This window comes from Gallus gallus, chromosome 2 (genome assembly GCF_016699485.2).
Source record: "Gallus gallus isolate bGalGal1 chromosome 2, bGalGal1.mat.broiler.GRCg7b, whole genome shotgun sequence".
NCBI lineage: Eukaryota > Metazoa > Chordata > Aves > Galliformes > Phasianidae > Gallus > Gallus gallus.
Genome location: NC_052533.1, coordinates 143,473,417 through 143,496,012, shown reverse-complemented (window position 1 = coordinate 143,496,012; position 22,596 = coordinate 143,473,417). Strand labels below are relative to the sequence as shown.

The 22,596-nt window shown below is 40.8% G+C and overlaps 1 protein-coding gene across 2 annotated transcripts in view; it reads left to right on the top strand.

Moving 5' to 3' along the window:
* Positions 1-22,344, top strand: part of COL22A1 (collagen type XXII alpha 1 chain) — a 231,224-nt gene extending 208,880 nt beyond the window's left edge. The window contains exons 49-64 of one of the 2 annotated variants that reach the window (XM_046920616.1): positions 234-287; positions 1,739-1,792; positions 2,637-2,690; positions 3,738-3,791; positions 4,234-4,278; positions 5,098-5,151; positions 6,150-6,203; positions 7,864-7,917; positions 10,951-11,022; positions 12,846-12,881; positions 13,119-13,163; positions 13,636-13,815; positions 16,014-16,080; positions 17,201-17,383; positions 18,070-18,147; positions 19,124-22,344. In XM_046920616.1, coding sequence (XP_046776572.1) covers positions 234-287; positions 1,739-1,792; positions 2,637-2,690; positions 3,738-3,791; positions 4,234-4,278; positions 5,098-5,151; positions 6,150-6,203; positions 7,864-7,917; positions 10,951-11,022; positions 12,846-12,881; positions 13,119-13,163; positions 13,636-13,815; positions 16,014-16,080; positions 17,201-17,383; positions 18,070-18,147; positions 19,124-19,311 — 1,272 coding nt within the window. In that variant the 3' untranslated portion in view covers positions 19,312-22,344. The remainder of the gene's footprint in view (positions 1-233; positions 288-1,738; positions 1,793-2,636; positions 2,691-3,737; positions 3,792-4,233; positions 4,279-5,097; positions 5,152-6,149; positions 6,204-7,863; positions 7,918-10,950; positions 11,023-12,845; positions 12,882-13,118; positions 13,164-13,635; positions 13,816-16,013; positions 16,081-17,200; positions 17,384-18,069; positions 18,148-19,123) is intronic. The other variant, NM_001139439.2, reaches the window with a different exon arrangement.
* The last annotated feature ends 252 nt before the right edge of the window (positions 22,345-22,596 follow it).

Below are 22,596 nucleotides of genomic sequence, written 5' to 3'. Positions count from 1 at the left end.
TGACATCCTCATGGGAATCACAAAGAGAGTGTGAATGGATTCAACTGAAATGTGAAAAATAAAACTGATCTTGTCAAAGGAGAGCAAGTTGCAATGTTCTAGTAGATTCTTTTTCCTGATGTGTCTTTTTCCTCTGTATGCATGGACCTGTGGTTCTAGGGTGGTAGGGAGCACACTGACAAAGGTACAAAATGTGTTAATTATTCATGTTGTTTCTGCTTTATTTTGTTCAGGGACCGGATGGGGCACCGGGACCAATAGGACCAGCAGGAAACCCAGGAGACATGGTAAGCTCTCAGCTATGTGTTTCATCACTAGCTTTACCTAGCTTTATCTCTGTGAATAAAGCTGAGATGGAACTGAAGTAATGTCTTTTGAAAGCTTCCGACATTATTCATTCTGAAACAACTCTATACCTGCAAGTAGGACCCACACATATAACAACAGATTGCTCTGTTCCTGTTCCTCCAAATTAGCCAGAATGAAACATCCAGTACATGTAACTTCATCAGTGCACTCTTGGCCTACCAAGGAGGTAGTTGTACCTCTCGTGTATCTATCTTTGCTATTAACATCTTGTAGCCTCTGTGGCATGATGACTTAATTTGTTAGGCTGGTGCATGACCCAGGATAACACTTGAACTGTGCCTGAGGATTGTCAAAAACAAAACCAGCAACATTTTGAAGAATGCCACAGCACAGACTGCTCGGGTCCCACGCTTTTAGACCATTTCTTGGCACCACTGCAAACACTTGTATAGGTGGAAACTTCAAGAAATGCATGAAGAATTTTGCTACTGCTGTTTCATTTGAAGGTCATTCAGATTCTATTTTATGGTAATGCATCAGAAAACTCTAGGAGAGAAGGATAATCTGATTGGAATCTGATTGATGCTTACCTAGGTGTGAAAAGGAAAAAAATCATGATTTAGGACTGTGTAATTCTGTGATTAATTTCCGGAGCAGGGTTTCCTAATGAGCAAGACACGTTTTGCGCATCTGTTTCAATCATAACGGACCCAGAAACTGTTCTTCTGGGGGCTGCTGTGAAATCAGTCAGCACTACCATCAGATAGGGCACAGATTGCATGGACAAGCTAGGTGAACTTCCCTTTCAAACGGGTGATTAAGGTTGGAATAATTTGAAGGAACTTGTATGCTTTCGTGAGATTGTCTGTTATAACCGTCTGATAACTGTCTGTTATCCCTGGAGACATTCAAGGTCATGCTGGATGGGGCTCTGAGCTACCTGATGTAGCTGTAGGTGTCCCTGTTCATTGCAGAGGAGTTGGAGTAGGTGTCCTTTAAGGGTCCCTTCCAACTCAAACAATTATATGATTCTATGAATAAGAGGAGATTTCTCTCTTGGGACAGTCAACAAGGCACTTCTTATAACTGCTGATTCAAGAGATATAAAATATAGACTTTCTATTTTCTGGATGGACACTTCATGAAAGAAGCTAAGCACTCAGTGCTAAATATAACCAAACTGAGGATGAAAATACCAGTCATTTTAGTGGTTTCTCTAACTGTAACAACTTATAAATAATACTGTATGTTTTTTGTAAAAACTTTCAAGTTTAAGCAGAAATGAAGTCAAGAAAAGCCAAACACAGCATGATATGAGCTGCAAGAGCAGATTCTCACAGTGGTGCCATGTCAAACATTGCATTTGATCTTTATATGAGAAGCATCTGAGAAACTCATCTGAACCTTGGTGTTTCTACTTTCTTTCCAGGGTAAAGATGGCCCTCCAGGTCCACAGGGCCCACCAGGTATTCCTGGACTTCCCGTGAGTGCAGTTCAGCTCCTTCTCTTTCAATACATAGAACTGTTTATAAGCACATGTAGATGTGAACCAAACAGATTCCTAAGGTGCTCGGAAAGCTCTACATGATCTTTAAGGGATACCTGTAATGTTGGTGCTATATCCTTTGTCCAGAACATCATGAGTGCTGTATTTGATCACACCAAATCTAAGTGTTAACTACCTGGAACAGGCTTGTTCCTCATCTGCCTGTTCATTTTTTTAAATTTATTTTTATTTTTTGCATAACTACTCTTATACAGAGCACGAAATTAATGTAATAGCACCAGTGTAAGGGAATAAGAATTCATAGTCTGGAATACCACCTTCCTTTCAATCCATAGTTGAAATGGATTCCTTTGCACTGACTCAAGTGCATCTGGGGCATAAACACTTTTCTTCTGGAAAAGGCATTAATACAACATTTAGTTCAGTTTTGTTTTTTTTTCCTTATTGGTGTAGGACTAGAGTTATTTGCAGTGTAAAGTAGTTTAAGTGAATGCCACTATAATGACACGATAATGATTTATAACAGCTGTCTTTAGATCCTTCTTTAAGATTGTTGACATGCTTGCCTTGCTGAGAAGGAGGAAGCCCCTTAGAGTTGCCATATTGAATAGGGAAAAAACAAAAAGTGTTTCCCTATAGAAACGTGACAGAAAAGCTTTATGTCTGAACTATAAAAATAACAGAATTTCTGGAGCATTAAGCAAAATTAAATACAATCACAATGAAGCAGAGGTGCTATTTTGAGTTTTCATATTGACGCAAGTGTACCAATCTCTCCTATAAACTCCTTGTTATACCTTGTTGTGCATTTCATTAATAGGGCATTGCTGGTAATGATGGCAAAGATGGCAAGCCAGGATCTCTTGGAGAACCGGTAATGTAATTTACAGGTGTTTCACACAGGCAATCACAGACCACATCCAGCTATTACTTTTGTAGCTGCTTATCTATGGGCTCTATGGGGGCAGGAAATCTGTTGGCACATCTTTTTCTAACACCAGAGGGGCTATATTGTCTCGAGCAATTTATAAGATTCACTCTCTGGGATTCTTGAAAAGAAACCGGGTTCTTTTACAACTACTATAAATACTCCAAAATGTAGTCATTCCACCTTTACAAGTATTGCAAATATTACAAAGAAAGAAGATTGTCTTGTAACATTAAATCTAAGGATTGCATTTTTAGGTAGAAGATTATGGAGTATAAAAAGTTTAGAGGAGATGTCTTAAAAGAAAGCCTTTTCTGAGTTGCTCTGTAATGGCTCTGTTGTCCAGGATTAGAGAGGTTTATATTTGATGTTCTCTACTTAGTCTATGCTTGCATTTATTGAAGGCAAAAAAAAGCTGAGCCATGAAGTTGTCAGCCAAAAGGACATGTTAATAAATTGGGCAGTGAATGTTATTCCTTACCACTGTGTTTTTTAGAAGAAGAACGTGCTTTCAGTGTCTGGCATTGCCAGCCTCTTTCTGTGCTTTGTCAAATGGGATTTAGTCCTTCTGTGAAAAGCCAAGTCCCCAGTCATTTAGGGGAATGGAGAAATGCTTGTCACAACAGCTGCAGTTTGTGTGCTTCCAGCAGAACAGCTGGTTTCTGTATGCAGATACTGATTTTGTACGTGCTGACCAGGTATTGCTGTGGTTGTGTGCATTATCCCTCTGAAAGAAACACATTGTAAAGGTGCATCGATCCAAAGGTGTAAATACCTTTGAAGTTCAAAATGTATGTTCATGACAGTGCAGGTATGAAAATGTCTCTGTCACTACTGGCCTTGCAAGCTCAGACAGAGATGTTGCTGGAGAAACTCCAGGCAATCACAGTTCTCAGTGCTGTTACCCATAAGGAGGAAAAGTGGGATGAGTTTTCAACAGCAGAGGGGTGGGCCTGAGCCTCTCATTAACTTGAACATGATTGTTTCCCATAGGGAAAACCTGGAGAACCAGGCCTCCCAGGCCAGGAAGGTGCCAGAGGCTTACCGGTAGGTTCAGTCCTGTAACTCTTCTGTACTGTAAACAGGAAGCTTTTGACAGAGGGATGATACCTCTTACTGATGTGAACATCCGTTGTTGGTGACATGGACAGTAAGACTGAGTACACCTTCAGTAAGCTTGTGGATGACACAAGCTGTGCGGTGTCGTTCACTTGCTGAAGGGGAATGGGTTGCCATCCAGAGGCACCTTGATAGGTTTGAGAGATGCCCATGAGAATCTCAAGAAGTTCAACAGTGCCAAGAGCAAGGTCCTGCAGCTGGGTTGGGGCAATCCCAAGCACAAATATAGGTGGGGCAATGAATGGATAGAGAGTGGCCCTGAGGAGGAGGACTTCTGGGAAGGTTATTAAGTTCATGTTCCAGATAAAAAATTCTCACTGCTTCAAGTGTTAGTGTAACGGGCATTTATTTATTTAATTCTCTTTTTCAGGGTTTCAAAGGACAGAGGGGAGATACAGGTCCCCCAGGCCCACGGGTAAGCAACATGTACTACATGCACGATGGTCCTTTGTAGAAAGGTGATGTGACTTGAAGTTCTGCTCCCAGTTAAGGTGAGGCAACTGGTAGATCTGAGTCCTCTGAAACTGCCTCTGAGATAGACCTGTGTGAGAAATTTTCATAGGAGGCCTCCACACAGCATCCTACTTGTAAAACTACTGATATAGAAGGTGAGGAACATTACTGCAGCCATTGAAGGAGTATCAGCTGTCCTAATGCCTAAGATGTGCAGAATATGTTCAGAGCAAAACATAAAGAAATGAGTGCAGAAATGACTTCAGCCATTTGGCTTAGCTGGCTATTCATAATGAAGCTCAAAACTCAAGTCCTGCATGTAAAGTTGTTCTCATTTCTGAGCAATGCAGTACAAAATGTTCCTTAATGTAGACAGTGGAATACAAAACTGAATTTCTCTCTGCCTAATTAATGCTGACTCTCCATAGGGAAGCAAAATACTTTGCTTGGAGTAACTTAGCTGAGCAATCCAGTGCTGGAGCTCCTCATGTTTTCTTCATTACAATAGTTTCTATACCATGAGTATGTTGGTGGGTTTCAGATACTATATTAGCAGCAATAAATATTCTGCTGGAAAACAGTGTACTGCCCTGCGCATCACTATCAGAAGATGCTTCTGAGTTATTTTTAAAAGCTGTGTGTCACGTATGATGTACAAGGCTTTTATTGTCTTCAGAAATTCCTCACTGAGCTCAGTTGAAACCCCACACCACTTGCAGTGGTGTTACTGGTCTGCCATTGACCTTGAGCTGATCTCTCTTTCTTTTTTGCTGAATTTCAGGGGGAACCAGGTGCGACAGGTCCTGCTGGGCGTGAGGGGCCACCAGGGAAGGATGTAAGTGTACTATTTTGAGCAGACATTCATCTTCTCCCTGACAAATGAAAAAAAATCATTCATGGTGACCCCTCCCTAAAAACAGCTGCAGAAACTGAAATAAAGGGTAAATTACTGCAGCAGTGCATTGGGAATGATTTGTATGAAGCTCATTAGAGTACTGATAAATTTGAGGGCTTTTCTCACCACTCAGCTGCTGACACGTAAATATCAGGGATATCTTTGGAAAAGGAGGGAGAGCTGTACTGTCTGAATCGCAGGCTGTGCTGTGTAGCCATGGACCTGCTTTCTGCCACTCCTCTCCAAACTGTGTTTCATTCTGAAGATCTCAGTGGGCCAGGGTCCGTTCCACTTGCTCTGCAAAAGCTGTACCTTATTGCATGCGTAGCTGAAGCACAATCTATGACATACTTGTGGAATAAGATGCTACTGCTCACAGAGAAGAGAGATGGTACAGACAGATCCTTTGGCATTAATAGCGTCAAATGCAGCCACATAGCAAAGTCTCTGGAGAGTCCAACTAAAGCAGCATTCTGCAGCAGCTGCTCAGCAATGTACCGAGTGGCTGATATGCCATTGTCATGGGATCTGGGGAAGTGATTTCTCCCTTGCACCCCCTAATATCACTGAAAAGCTGTTGTGCTGTTAATAGTACCCTACAAAGTAAAATGGAAGATTGGCCTAGGGGAACCCCTCAGGGAAGGTAGTAACAGCCTAAGGCTTGTTTAAGGGAGAACGAAGGACTTCTAGTCCCTGAGGAATCCAGCTTTAACATCAGATGATGCTAATGGGTTCTGCTTGTGATCAGACTGCACTGGGTGATAAATGTTGAAAATTCAAGAGGCTAGTCATACATAACTGGAAGGGGGCAGTGAAGCTTTTCTTGTTTTTCCTTAATACATGAACAGTTTAATTTAATAGAAGCAGTTTAAAATGATGACTTGTTTGCCTCCCTATCGGATCTTTCCTACTCACCAAAATACTTTTCTTCACTTTAGGGTGACACTGGCCCCATAGGACCACAGGGACCTCGAGGACTAAGAGGGCAGCCGGTGAGTTTTTATCCTGATAAGCAGTTTCTGGGGGTACGCTGTATTTAGTGGGGATGTTCTGCAGTGCAGACTTCTGGTTTGGAAGAAGAATGCTATGCAAGATCCAGGTGATGTTTGATGAAATACTACCTAATTAGGGAAAAACAAATTAGAACTAGATTGATGGAAACTGATGAGGACTAATATGGAGCACAAAGTAATGTTAGTTTCTGACTTGTGTGGGAAAGATAGTTTAATGGTTTCTACCAAGATTGCAGTGTCAGAAGTGCTTGTGTTCCAGACTTGCCACTGGAATATCACTCCTTATCATATGGCCTCTGTATGTGGTTTTCAAAGGCAGGCAATAGTTGCAGATACCCATATTGGGATATCTGGGATCCTGTTGTGATACTATTCATTTTTGTCATACTTTCTATAATTTATCCTGATTAAAAAAAAAAAAAAAAAAAAAAGCATAGTTTTGAGAAAAAAACATTTGTTTAATTGAACACTTGTAGAGTTTGATTACATCTTCAGTGGAGAAATGGCAATTCAGTTAACATTTCTGAAAGCATCATCTGGAATGGCTGAGAAATTACTTGTATTAATTTAATAGGCTTTTCAATTCTCTTAAAATTCAATCGTTTCCAAATTTGAATGCATATCTCAGTTGCTGAACATTGAGCACATCTTTAATGTGTTACAATAAGAGTGATTTCTTTTCCTTCTGGGAAGATCTGCTAGTGAAACAAATTCTACAACATGTTCCATAATCAGGGCAAAGTGCTGATTCAGCCAGCAATTCCAGGAGCTGGAATGGCAGGTCTCTTGGAACTGGGAGGGTAGGGAGTTAGTTTACACTGTTGGAACATATGGAAAGCTCCTTTGTCTACCTTATAATTTATCTCATTATTTCTGCACTGCTAGCATCATTCAGTAATGTGTCATGTCCCTGCACAACACCAGAAATGCATAAAAATGTTTGAGAAAATGGAAGTTATCACCATTCCAAAGCATATTCTTCTTTAGAAGAGAACTACATGGATTTTTGTATGGCCAAGGGCAAAGTATCAGTTTCTTTTGTTGTTCATCTGCTTTGTTTCTTCCTTATTAAAGAGCATGAGGTATGATTTTGAATACTGACAGTAAAAAAGGCTGGTCTATACCGTCAATCTAGTGCAATCAGATGATGGTGAACACATCTGAAAAGTGGTTTGCAGAACCTATTTTAGTCATTGGAAACAGGAATTTTTTGAACATAAGAAGGTTTGGGGTGATCTGGAGGTATCTGTTGGCCAATCCAGATTGTTTTTACACTGATCATGGAGTTGCCAAGAGTTAGTCAAACACTGACTAATGGCGATGCCATAGTAGGTAGCTCCATCTGTACAGTATGCATGTGAAAGGAATAAGGGTGAAGAGACAGAGAAGGAGTGCTAGTTTGCCCCTGTTCACATTAGGGGGTCTGGGTCCTCATCTCTCTTCCAGAGATGGAGTCAGCCATGCAGTCATAGATGCAGAAGTTGTGGAGTTAATAAAAAACAAGAGATCCTTACTCTGTAATCTGCCAAGAGGGGAGGTTGGAAAATGTTAATGAAGTCCCTGCTGGTATAGCAGCAGGTGGATACTTCTATTGATCATAGTATCTTTTATTTCACTAGCCTTTTTCCTTTTCACCTAGGGCAAGAATGGATTGCCTGGATCTGCAGGAGAACCTGGCCCAGCAGGTAACCCTGTAAGTACCACAGAGGGAAATTTATCCAGCTAGCAGTTACGCCAGGGAGAGGTGACTGATGAAGTATGGATGGGGTGGTTTATGTGTAGCTGCTTACAGTCCGTCAAGTTGCAATGTCTGAAGGTAGAGGTCAGTGACCTGAAAATCATTGACTGGCCATAATATTGGAGAGGTTTTGGCTACATTCCTGGAATTGAGCTGCTAGCTGGGTCACTTAAAAAAAAAAAAAAAAAAAAAAAAAAAAAAAAAAAAAAACAGAAAAAGAAAAAGAAAAAAAAGGAAAGATTGGCAAAAAAAGATTGGCATGCCTCATCTTTACCAGTTGATTCTTTACCAGTTGATTTAATTTTGCCAAGCAGAGACTTTGCAGACAGTGGAGAGCTGTCACAAGAAAGGAGAGGGCTTCAGGGAGTTGGCAGGCTGCCATGGAGGAATAGCAGCAGTAGAGAAATTCTCCCCAGGCACACGGGGGAAGAGCAGGTAGTGGGCAGTAAACCAAGATCATGGCGCAGAATGAATCCCCCGGGGCCATCCTGTGTGGAAGAATAGAATGGTAATGAAGTGCTGTAAGGAGCACAGAAAGAAGAGTTTTTTATTCTGTTCTACTGCTGAAAATTGTTCAGGATTCAGCACATCCATGCAAATGAACCTTTCTGTCCAGCAGCACCTTTTGCAGTGCAGGGCTTTTCTTTCCCTTCGCCCACCTAGACATTACATCTTGTTGGTCTGGTAAATTCTAAAATAAACAAAAACATAGCAAAAGGAATCTGAAAAACATTGCAGTGGGACTTCACTCATCTTTGTGGTATTCTGCCTTTGCAGTACCAGAAAGCAACCTCAGCACTGTTGCTGACAGTTGCCCTGAGGACGTTTCTGTGAAGATGATCAGAGGACTGGAGCACCTCCCCTATGGGGACAGGCTGAGAGATTTGGGGCTCTTTAGCCTGGAGAAGAGAAGGCTCTGAGGAGACCTTGTAGTGGCTTTCCAGTACCTGCAGGGGGCCTACAGGAAAGCTGGGGAGGGACTTTTTATCAGGGCAGGTAGTGATAGGATGAGGGGAAATGGTTTTAAACTGAAAGAAGTTAGACTTAGATTAGATATTAGGAAGGCACGCATTTACTGTGAGGGTGGTGAGACATTGGAACAGGTTCCCCGGAGAGACTGTGAATGCCCCCTCTCTGGAAGCATTGAAGGCCAGGCAGGATGAGGTTTTGAGCAACCTGGTGGGAGGTGTCCCTGCCTATAGCAGGGAAGTTGGAACTAGATGATCTTAAAGGTCCATTCTAACCCAAACCATTCTATGATCCTATGATTCTTTGCTGCCAGGATGTCTGCTAAAATTTCACAGAGAAGTAAACAACACCTTTTATGCATGGGTTGGTGATAGCATGCAGATTACTGATGAGGTAGAAGTGATGCAGTCTACCAGCCTTTTTGTAGCCAAAAATCATTGCTACTGCTTTTTTTTTTTGTTCTTGCTGCAAATCATTGACTTGCCTAGACCACTGCCATTGCCTCTTACCACATGGATAGTGTCTGTTGCCCATTCAGTCTTCATTTCTTCTCATCACGCCCACCTCCTCTCCCTATGCCTTTTGCCTTTTACTGCTTTTTGGCTGTATGGGTTACTACTCATGTTTTTTTCCAAGGTTGCTGGGGTTCTGGAATGCTCTGTGAGTGCCAAACAGGGGCTAGTTGTTGGTCATCATCATATTATTCCATTACCTACCTAGATAGTCAGGTAGTGACCCACAGTTTTGTCAGGCAGCTTCCTGTATAAACACAGAACTAAAGCACTCTCTGCTTCAGAGGTTTTACACTCCAAAAATAACATAAGAGATTGAAAAATGATAAAGTCAGATGGATGAGAAAGGGGAAACAATGACAGGATTGGTCAGCAGAACAGACAGTCTTCTCATCAGTATCCTTCTCTGTCATTAAAATGAATCCTCTCTCCTTCATAAAGGTTATTATGAGAAGTGCTTCCGTGTATTGTACACTAGTCCATTTATTTCCAGCCTTGTCTGGAAATGCAGTGATTTCCTTTGCAATGCAGTGTGACAAGCCAACATATTATATTTCTGTTTGAAGAAAAAGAGAAGTGAGAAAGATGATTGTGACAATGAGGGTTTCTTTTCCACCTCGAGTTGCTTTACCACTGCTGACTTGTAGTCACAACACTTGCCAGGAACCTGCTCCTTTTATTTGGCAGCGCCCATACTACTCAACAGTGCTCACGCTTAAGCCTATGTACAGCAATACAACAAAACCCCTGAAATCTCCAGATTTTTCTCATCATTGCATCATATACTTTGAGCCACTGCATACTCGAAAGCCACATGCTTGGTTCCTTGTTGGCACAAGACAAGTTCAAAACAAAGGCAAGTTTTATTCTAAGAAGAAAAGATGCATTCTGAATTAGAAGGTGTCAAACAAAGTTGTGAAAGAAAAGGTTAAAAGTAAAAAAAAAAAAAACCCTTAAAAAAATCAGAAGTATATGTGAAATGGATCTGTTTCCTGAATTGACATTTAAGCTGCCCTGAACTGTAAGAAGAAGGGACAGTTTGGCAGAATATCACAAGAGATAAGTAAAAGGCAGACGTTTCTTAAATTGAAGCTGAAAAGAAGAGCAAAGGAGCAGCTCAGTGACTGTTGTCTGTTAAATGTATTCTCGGATTTGAACTATATGACCATCTGCACTGCTTTCCTGCTGTTGTGCATCACAGCATTTCCACAGCCGCACCAACACGTTATAAGCCATACTGCACCAGAAGTAGCTGCTGAACACACCTCCTGTCACTTCCATAACTGTCACTTCCTTATCAACCTTTCACAGGGACCCCACACAGCTTGTTAATAATGCAGACCTGGTATCTGCAATCTGCTTTTCTTCGTTCTTCCTTTCCTTGTTGGTTTTGGGAGTCCTGCTACTACAGTGAGATTTCCCTGTTCCATTGTATCTGTAAATGCATGCTTTGGAAAAGAGATGTTGGAGAAAGGAATGCTAGTGTCTCCCTCCTTTCTGTCCAAAGGGTCCTAAAGGAAATAAAGGAGAAAATGGCAGCCCAGGACTCCCTGGCTTCATAGGACCCCGAGGACCACCTGTAAGTATGGATGGGGATGGATTAGAGCTGCTAATTGCCTGCTTTTATGTGCTGAACAATGAGGATAGGACAGCTATCTTCAATTAGGTAGAAAACATAGGCAGGAGATCTCACAAATCCAGAAGCCATATGCCTCAGTTCAGAAGAAAACTGGACTGCAGAGACCAACATTACTCTTATGGGAAAACACCTGTGACCCCATTTGAGGAACTGGTTCTTGTCAGTCAGTCCTGGTATTATGTGCATTAATTGAGCTGGTTCATCAGTGCTCTTTACATGGGCATGGGGTTACTCATACTTTGTCTCTGCATGAATCCTAGAATGGCTAAATAGTGAAATTTTTAAGTGCTGATAGTAATAAAGTTATTCTTGATATTTGCTGTTCCCAGGAAAATTCTTTCATTACCTGCAGCAGAGGTACACCACAATTAAAATATTCAGATAGCTCCCAAAGTGACCTAAAATAATACCAATTCACATGAAAATATCACAGCTTTGAAATTCGATATCTTTAGCCCTACCAAGGCAGGAAAAATATGTTACGTTCCTCTTGAAGGATGGAAAAGATTGAATGTTAGGTAAATGTTTTCATTTTCATTTCTAACTCTGGTGCGACAAAATGAGATTGTAATTGTTTTCATGTCAACCTAGCAGAAATGAGTCTTCCACAGGATGAATCATTTTTTTTCTTCCTTTTTTCTTTTTTTAATTTAAGGACTGAAAAGGGAGTCTTGTGATGAGGAGAAAGACATATTTCTCTGGAAAATTAATTTAAGGCAGCAAAATGCAGTGGCCATTTAAAGCTGAAGTGGCCCTAAGGAACATTCAAGTGGGTCTGATGCTGCCTAATTGGAGCTGATGTGATCACACATCTGTGATTAGATACACTGCTCATGCATACACAGATGTGTTCTGGCGCAGTGGAAGCTATTCTGTGTATTTTCAGGTTATGGAAAAAACACCGTATGCGTACACACATTAGAGGTTTGATCACATCTGTGAATTGTAAATGCATCCTTCCACTCATAGTATAGGAAAGTGGGTACAATTTTAGCAGTGTGCTTCAGGACTGCAGTGCCTTCTTTCTTTTCTTTTTTTTTTTTTTTTGGCTGAAAAGCTAAAATGCAAAGATTGTTCTGCCTTATTGGCACATTATAAATGTAGAGTGTAAAAAAAAAAAAATCCCGATGGAGTGCTTATTTAAGTTGTGGTCATTTTATGTAGCTCTAAAATATGGTCAAGTTTTCAGGCTCAGAGTTTCTTTATCCATGGTTCAATATCCCGTATCCAGCTACTGTCATACAGGATAATGCCTCTCCTTAACAAATATACTTCTTTTACATCTTCAGACTATTATGGCTATAACATTGGCACTTCCTAAGCTAAATGGGCTGGAAAAGATGATCTTTGTATTTTTTTCCAACTGTAATGATTCTGTAATTCTGTGACTCCACGATTAAACCAGTCGAAGTAAAGCTAACGAAGCTTTGTGAAATATCTGTAAGACAAAGGAATACAATTTTTGAAAGCAGGAACACACTTTCAATAAAACATCTGTCCTAATCTCAGCTGGTTCTTTAGATAGGTTTCCCTTCTATTTATAAATATTTGCACTGTATACAGACTTCTAAAAAATTACTGATCAGAAGATGTGCCTTTCCAGGAATGACCTATAGCAGTAGGCTAATGTTAAATATTCCAAACTCACTTCTGTGTGGCAGTAAACTTGTGCTCTAGACACAGAGTGAAACTCATGGTTAAAAGGTAGGCTCTGTCTTCCAAGTCTGCAATATGGTGCTAAATTCACTTTCTGTACCTCTCAGGGTGATCCAGGAGAAAAAGGCCCTCCAGGAAAGGAGGTAAGTTGGATTCCCAGTTGTTTCAAAACAGTGCTGATGTCTCAGGAAAAGAAAACAAACAGGGATGCTACCTGGGTTGCATCAAAATGTTTGGGTTTCTTTTTGCTTGATTTCTTGATAACTGAAAAAGAAATCTCAGAGATCCATGGGACCAACAAGGAAATATATTTTCATTGTGAATACCTGCACTTTATTACTTATTATGACTCTTTCATGCTAACCCTTATTTTGTTGCAGGGTGCACCAGGGAAACCAGGTGAAACTGGATCCAAAGGAGAGAGGGTAGGCTGGAGAGTATCAGTTGTTTCTTTATGGATGACACATCCTTGCATGTGTTCAAGGCCAGGTTGGATGGGGCCCTGGGCAACCTGGTCTAGCATATGATTTAGTGGTTGGCAGCCCTGACTGTGGTAGGGGGATTGGAACTAGATCTTTGAAGTCCCCTCCAACCCAAGCCATTCTATGATTCTATGGCTCATTACAATGAAATAGAGAGCTGTTTTGAGGTAGGGGCTGGAGAAGGGATCATTTAAGAGTGAGGTGTGGCCTGTAGAGATCTTATACTCTCCCCCTTTTCTCTCAGCCCCCTCTTTAATCATTCAGTGTCAGTAATAATTTGTGGATCATTTATAATTCACCAGATGTCGTATTCAGTAACTGCGAGCTCAGCTCAGCTGTTTGTGTTTCACAGTACATGGAATTCAGAAGTTTTCCTTTGATTTTGTGGTGGTAAGGTCAGGTTTTTTTTGCTTAGGGAGAACCTGGCATCAAAGGCGAAAAAGGCCCTCAAGGACAAAAGGGCCCTCCAGGTGAGCCTGGGATACCTGGTCATAAAGGCCATCCAGGATTGATGGGACCCCATGGACCACCAGGAGACACTGGGCAAGTTGGGCCTCCTGGTCCCCCAGGACAGCCAGGATTTCCAGGACCACGGGTAAGGCTGCCAGATAAGGGCTTTGTACAGCAATTTTACTGCCATAGTGGGAGATCAGAAAAGCTTCTAAGGTTGCGGTGGGGCTGGGGGAAACCAGAGCAAGTATGTGCTACAATGGGGAGACAGCATTTTTGTCTCCCATCTCTTGATACATAAAAAGCAGAGCTATGTTTTCTGGGGGAATCGGATTAAACTTCAAGAACTGAACAATTCAGACTGACAGCCAAGGAGGCCGGTCTCTGACTCCTTATACCTATAGCAGCCTAAATCAGGTCATGCAACTATGACCGTGGATACCCAGAGTCCAAAAAAGCTTCTTGCTGTATGGGTGTTAATGCGTAGTGTTTCATACGGAGGTCTTATGTCTTCCTCTGCTGCCGGTTGCTATGAGAGACAAAGTGCTGAGCCATGGAAAGGTCACTGCTCTATTCCTGGAAATTCTGGAGTCAGCTCATCAGAATTCATGAAATCCTATTTTCGTTTAATATTCTTTTTTTTTTTTTTTCTAATGGGAAACAATCTAGCTACTGAAAGCGCCTGAGGGTAATGTACGTAGAAGAATGAGAACAACTGACCTGACATTAGTGAAGCTGATATGTCCATCCTGAGAATGAATTTGAGATTACCTCAGGGGGGTAATAAATAGTAAAGTAATCTCCAGTAATGTAAATGCTGGGTAAACTTTAGACAAAACATCTTTTTTTGTGTGTGTCTCAACAGAACAGAGATTTGATGCTATCCAGTGATGATTATGGAGACTTAATGCAACTAATAGAGTTAAAATGTCAAAAGATAATATGTAAGCCTTCAAATTATGTTCCACAATGATGTTTGCTCATTGGGATATTCACTAAGAGCCATCACAAGTGGTTAGTAGTAATGAAAAAATTGCTTCTTTTGTCACCATCAAACACATATTTTCCTCACACAAAATTTGCTTTGGGAAGAAGGCAGCAAATGGACCAACTCCATCCTTATTAGCAATTTTACTGGTTAAAATTGAAATGTCTCTTGGTTATTTAATAAAATCTAAATTTGTTACTGGAGAATAACTTCTGATTCAGAAGACTTCATTAAGGTTTTGTAAACAGAGGAGACAGTATGCATGATTATATGTTAGAAGTATTAAGTCTGAGGGAAAAAAAAACACTTTCATGTAAATTCACAGAAGAATGCAAGCTGATAAATATTTTCAAACAGATGGAAAGAACAATTTTAATTAAAAAAAAAAAAGGAAAATATTTTTCAAGTGAAACATATCACTGTACAAAAGAAAATACTTGATCTTGTTGGTTCAAAATTATTTTTGATACAGAGCTAAAATAATTCTTTTGAGTTTGTGAAATATGCAAAGTCGTGTCTAATTACCCTAAAACCATTTTTTATGTTCTTGGAAGGTCTCAGCCAAAAATATTCTCCTTCTAGTCCACCAAAAATCCTTTCATCAGTTTTTCAGGTGGACACACAGTGTTACATATGTTGCACTGTCACACAAAGGAGTTGAGAGAGGTGACAAAGGGCACTAATCCTTGGAGGATGGAGCAGGACCAGGCAGCCCTGTCTCCCTGCCTCCTTTCAACAGCTTGCAACCACTCAGAACCTTGTGTGCTTGGAAGAATGGATAAATGTGTAGATTGGCTGTTGTTCTGCTGAGATAAGGCCTGTCAGCAGGCAATACATACAGTATCAATGCCTATACCTACTCTGGGTACTCACCTTAACTACTCTGGAGGAAACTTGCAGTGATGAAGAAAGAGGCAGGCTTTCCACAGTGGTCATGTGGAGCAGAAGTCTCCTGACTGAATTTCTATTACTCATCCTGTTAGTTTTTATAGAGATTTTATCAAGGCCAAATTGGGTGGGGGTCCTGGGCAGCCTGTGGCAACGCTGCCCATAGCAAGGGGAGCTCGATGTTGTTTAAGTTCCCTTCAAATCTAAGCCATTCTATGATTCTGTGACTTTATGATTTAGCCTCTGACCAGGCTTCCTCCTTATGCTATTGAGTCCGTGGCTTGCCAACAGCATGGGAATTGTGGATGATTAGAATCCCTCTATGTTCTTCTTCTTCCAAGCAGTCTCTGCAGCCTTGTGTGTGTGCACTAGGTGAAGAAATGCAATCCCTTCATCTAAAGTTTCATTTTCACATCCCCAGGCTGTGATTATTATATTGTGCTACTACTATAATTATTACTCCCTAGGGGGAACCTCCGTCTCTAGAGACTCTGAGAAGACTCATCCAAGAGGAGTTAGCTAAGCAGCTAGATGGTAAGTAATCAGCTCTGAGTAGCCAGCAGATAGATCTGAGAGCATGAAAGATAACTTTCCATAGTTGTGGTGTTGTAGCTGACATCTGAAACTCTCCTGCTTGTGGAAGGCATTGTTGCAACAAGTCTACCTGGAAGACACATTTGTGTAAAATGACATTTAATGCCCACCAGTATAAGGAGAGGGTGGAGAGTGGATGTAGGTTGCTGTTTTTCTCAAAGTATTTGAATTGCAGGCCAGTATTGACTTACATCTACAGTGATCTGCAGAGCTGTAGTGCTTCTCTACGCACAGCTCTTGGAGCAGCTGAAACATATCCATGCACATTTTCCTCCATTCTAGAGATCGTGGTGAAATTAGGTGATTTGTTTGAAGGAGTTTATTTACATGTTCTCAGAATTTCATTTCCACCCCAATCTAATAGCAGTCAAGAGTTTGCATCACTGAAGAGAACATAGAAAACCCTTTTCCCTTCATTCTGTAGGATGTTTTTGTGATGTTAAGTGTATCTAAAGAGCCCTCAAGGCTGCTCAGAGTTTGAATCTGAGAGTTATGAGCAATGTGGCTGCATGGAATTCAGATGATATGTTGACACAGGGAGCTGCCTTAGTTGCAATTTCTGATTTCCCAGGCAGAGATGGGTACATTGGCTGATAGGTACTTTGGCTTTCAGTCCATTTATGTAACAGTCCAGAACAAGAAAAGAAAGCTTTCTCCCTAAAGAGCAGCCACATAGCATCCCACTGTATAGCAGAAGCAATGGAAACATTCTTCTTTTCAGATCAGCTATGATCTGAGTTCTACAGAAATCCACCAGCTGTACTGTTAAAGAGAAGGACATTCAGATCTTCCTTGAACAAGGAACAGAGATAAGTGTTTAGGATTATGCATGATATTCAAGAGAAGTATGAAACTATGGAGAAATAAGGCTAAAATCATTTACAAAGGGTAAGGTACTATCATGGCATTTGAGAAAGGGTTATGTGGCAACAACAAGTGAATGGTCCTGAAAATTTCATCAGTTCCTTATTTGGACTTTACTGGACCAATGTTTCCAGCTCTCCATCAGTTGGAGCACTGATCTTCTTGTCTAACAAACCCCATTCCCCTCTCTTCACAGCAAAGTTAGCCTATCTCTTGGCTCAGATACCGCCTGCACATGTGAAAGCATCCCATGGCAGACCAGGACCTCCTGGTCCCCCTGGGAAAGAAGGACTACCAGGAAGAACTGGCCCTCCAGGAGAGCCTGGCCGCCCTGGACAGACTGGATCTGAAGGACCACCCGGACCCATTGGTCCCAAGGGTGAGCAAACCTTGGTGTGTTTGGGAAATCCAATAACGGAGTATGTCCATCACATGTTCTTCAGTGCAAGCACTGAGTACTAGAAAGAGTATCCTGAGGAGTGGTATGAGAAGCAATTCTGGTGAAACGCTAGGAAATGAAGCAAACTGAAAAGGATTTTGTTCTATTAAAGGAAAAATTAATGCTTCAAATTGGTTAAACTTTTTATGTTTTTTTTTTCTCCCTAAGAATTGTAATTCCTGAAAGCTTTTATTATTTCAACACAACCATCCCATATATACCTAGGACCTGAGTTTGCATCATAGTCTTACTTGCCTTGGGCAGATCTTATTGAGATGTTGCAGTGACATAAGCAATAAGCTGAAATTGCTTAACGATCTTGGTATTCACCTCTTCCCTTAATAGCATCAAAGTAGTACTCAAAACTCTTGATAGAAGCAGCCTCAGTCTTTTAAAGCAGATTTTGTGAATGTGACCAACAACTGCAGAGTGTGTGTTTTACATTCATCCAGAATTGAAATGGGTTAGGTCTTCATTCCCACTTATTCCCTTTCTCAGAGGAGTGACAATTAGGAACTATTTTTTTTAGCAAATATGTTGGCTTAAGTGTGGTTAAAAGACCTGTGGTAGTTTGTTCTATAGATAATGCTTTTCAATTAATTATTGTCTTTTTCCTCTCTCTACAGGAGAAAGAGGAGCGAAGGGTGAGAAAGGAGATGCTGGCATTGGCCAGCGAGGTGAAATAGGTCCTCCAGGAATTCCAGGTATGTTTTTTCAGAAAGTTACACACACACACACACACACACACACACAAAGTATATATATAACTCAGAACATTCACAAAGACAAAGGTATCTTCTACATTAGATAAATAATCAAGTTGACATAAATAATGGCATTATGCTATTTCCATAGCTGGTGGCCCAAAGGGAAGAAATAAAACACTAGTATCATATCTAGCCACCTTTGTTTCTTCAGCCCGATTGGCAAACACAATGAACCATGTCAGTAACAGTTAGGTTAACTGACCTTTCGGACAAGTCCAAAGTGAGGCTTTATTTACTAGGTACACAGTGCGGTGCCTTATCTGCACTTGCCAGAATCTTTTTGTGACCAAGCTGAATGCAGAGATCCAGGCAGCTTCAGCCTGTTAAAAGATTCTATCTAACACCTCTGTCTCAGGCACACAGCTCAAGCCTTATCTTTGCTGATAAACAAGAAGCAAATAAATTTTGTTTCTAATTTGTAATTAGGAGCCATCGATCAGCTTTACATTCGCCCTGCTTTGGTGGGAGAGGAAATTATGGAAAAAATTCATTGCTCTATAGGCTGCATCAGGCATGCCTGTCCTGCATTGCCTTAAAATGACAATGAATCCACTATACTTCATACAATGAGTTATCTCCCAGAGGTGGCTCTTTCCTCAAGTTTTCCCATTCTCACCACCTCCCTATGAGAACTATTTGTCATTAATTGGCTTGTGCAGCTGCACAACTTCAACTATATGGTGAGAGTATAGTACAGTTGTGTAATCCAATTATGCATACAGGGTGGAAATCTCGCATTCAGAGGAGCCATGTTTGCCATATTCTCATAGAAAAATGTCAGCCAGACCCAAATCTGTGGAAGGTGATGCCTACCTCCCAGTATAGGCAATAAAGCCATCTCCTGTGATGCTGTACTACTAAGTACTGCACTCTGAAGGTGCCACTCACCAAGGGCATTATGTTTTTATTTTAGGCCTCCCAGGGGAGCCTGGCTATGCCAAAGATGGGATACCAGGACCACCTGGCCCTCAAGGTGAAGCTGGGGTACCTGGTCTCATGGGCCCACAGGGACCTCCGGGAGCCAATGGACAGTGTGACCTCGCTCAGTGCGCTTACTATGCAAGCCTGGCTGCCAGGCCCGCCAATGTCAAAGGGCCCTAGGATAAAGGGAGTATCCCCAGACTTGTTTTTAAAACTTGAATTCATCCAGCCTACCAAGAGCTCTCAGATGTCTTCAACTTTGTTTCTTTCATGGGAGGCCTTCTAAAGCCAACAAATGCTGCCGGTCGGTCAGATTATTTTTATGAATTATAATAATTATTATTATTATCTTTGATGTGATATGTGAATTTGTTCTTGTTTCTCTAACACCAGGGCATATTAAAACATTAAAAATGTGGTTTTTTTTTTCTTTTGAAGAGCATACAACATTGATGCATTGTGTAGCAGTTTATGCAAAACCATTCTGATACCACTTTTTTTTTCCTTTTTGTGGTTAATTCTTTCCAAAGCTTTAGCCTTGAAACTGAAATTAAATCCTGCACTGTGCAGCATGGGGCATTAACTGTGTAATCACAATATTGGTGCTAGCTGCCATCCACACAGAGGACAGGAAGATAAGGTCATGCCAAAGCTGGGGAAGAGATCTCCAATACACTCAGCTCACAATGGACAGACAGCTATAGACAGGCAAGGTGTTCTCTGGAAGATCTCTTTTACATTTATTATTCTGTCCACAAAAGAATCAGAATTCTATAGAAGCCAATTTTTTGGGACCATGTGAAATCTCACAGTGAGGCCTGGATCACTGTTCCTTGTGCAATAACTTCAGTAGATGAAGGGTATGTTCATATCAGATGGAGCTTATCTTCCTTCTGTCAGGGAGATGACTCTGAAAAAGCCACAATACTATCCTCCATCAGCTCAGGGCTGCCAATTCCACTTTTCACTGTCAATGCACACACAGCCCTCTATCACTGCTTCACCCAAGAAATCTGCCAGCACAGCACAGAATGTCTTCCACTGTTAAAAATCTCAGGTAGCAAAGTGTCACCCGACTTCACTGTTTTGAATGATACACCAGGACAATAACTTGGAAAAGTTGTGTTTTAGAGGGAGGTGAGAGATTAGAGGCTGGTTTTCATCTCTCATGAAAAGGTCAGAACAAAGAGGTGTTCACAAACTCTGAGGAAATTATGCTTGAGAGTGAAAGCCAAAACTCAGACATAGACCATTTTACATATCAGCTAATTGCCAAAATCAAGCTGGGAATTCACTGGGAAAATAAATAGGGGACAGTGTCTGAGAAGACATTCACAACTGGTCACTTTTCAGTCTAACTTCCTGACAGAGACACGTGAAAGTGTGTCAGCAAAGGAGCCAGATTTCCAGAACTCTTCTGTATAAGCAGTTTGTATTGAGGGATCAGAGTAATGAACAGGATACAGACACTAAGTGCTGAATCTGTTTCGAAATCTCATCTGGTCTTTTGGAGAGATAAATGTGGCCCCCTGCCCTGCTGGCACGTTCACCATGTGGCATGGTGCTTCCAAACTGGTTAAGCCAAGCGGAAGGCACAACTGTCTATAACCATCCCAAAATCAGACACTGTAGCTATAAGCCCAGAGCTAACTATTTGCAAGACTTGGAGTTTTTTTCTTACCCAGAAGATTAAACAGAGTCTTTTCTATGTAGATCTCAGTGGTGATCTTTTTGCTATTTCCTATGCAAGTAAATTCTTTTATTGGATTTTACTGTGTTTCTGTCTGTGGAAAGATCAAGCATAGTGAAAATATCATGAAGAGCATAGTGCTTTTTAGTAACTCTCAGTAGTATAATGTTATTGTAGAGCATCTTATACCAACTTTCTACAATTCAGTTTTAGGCAAGTATGTTGATCACATAGTATTTAACATCATCATTTTTTCTAGTCCAGGATGAATGAGATTTTATTCCTCTATTGGTGATGTAGAATGAGCTGCTTACTCAAGAGAGACCTCTCAACATAGCATGAGCCATCATTTTGAGTAAATGTCATGGGAATGAGCAGGTTTTATGGAGGTCAGGCATGTTAATTGTCCCATGTTAATGTGACATGGCATGATGAGTGATAAGCTGACAGTGGGACTAGATCTTAGTGGTCTTTCTCAACCTTAATGATTCTGTGATTATATGATTCCATGATGTGAAAGTACCCAAACTCTGCATCGTGCATGCATGCACTATGCATGGCACAGACTTTAATACGTTCAAGTATACCATGTGATGGGTAAATATATAATGATGCTCTATTGAACAAATTCCAGGGTCTTTCATCTCTCTGAAATGGTGCATTGGAATCTAGATAAAGGAGATAGGAGATTCTGGAGTTTTGTTGTTTTGTATTTTTTTATTTTCATTTCATCTGCAAGTCTCTTAAAGCCATTGCTAGGAGCAGTCTGTGTTAGAAAAATGAAACACATCAACATCTTCAATAGAAATTAAAAGATCTGCAGTGGGCAGCTGTCCCCAAAAAAGGAGAGACAGCCTAATTCCCTTTACTCTAGCATATTCTCTATTTTATTGTTACCTGTTCAGTCCATTCCTGCCTTTGCGTTCTGAGTTCAGTGGATGCCATTTCCCTGCTTTTTCTTAAACCTTGTTTCCTCTACAGTCAGTTACACGACTTTACCAAGCACAGTCTGTCAGTAGTGAGGAGTATGCTGCAGACCCAGATCAAGACTGGTGCTTATAGCCAGCCAGTGCTGTCTGCCAAACAGCTTGCAAGGCAGCAATGGATGCAGGAGGTGAAAGATAGGGCAGAGGTAATGAGTGTGGCTGCTCTACTAACCACTCTTGAACAAGATGAGGATGTGGCTTTTGCATCTGAATGTTCCTGGCTCAGAAACAAAGCATTTGGTACATCACAGTGAAGTTTATTCAGTGTCGGAGACTTAATCCCAGGAATCCACTGTTATTTTTCTATGAATTTTTTTGGCCAGCCATGTGATAACAGGGAACTTACTGATAAGATGGCATTAGAGAGCCAGAGAATGTATTGTCTACATATTACCAAGGTGCTAATGATACACACATTTTATGATATTGCTGTAGTGTTCTTTTTTAATCAATTGTGTAAATTATTACGGTTATAGCAAACAAACTATTATTCCATTATATATTTTGCCTGTCAAATAAATAATTTAAAATTTTTAAGAGATTAATTTCGGGAAAATAGTTTTTTGTGTTACATTATTTAACAATTTACACTTGTATTCTGAGCTGCTCTAAATTAGCTTTTTTGGAGCTGTAGCAAGGAATAAATTATTTTCCTTCTTTGCTGCTTTTGAGAGGCTCATCTCATTACAGTCTTGTGGTGGTGTTTTTCTGAGCTGTCCTTTTCACACCTCTCGTTAATATGGGATAATTAAACTGTCTAAGGTTGAACTCAGTTCCACATGTTTATCC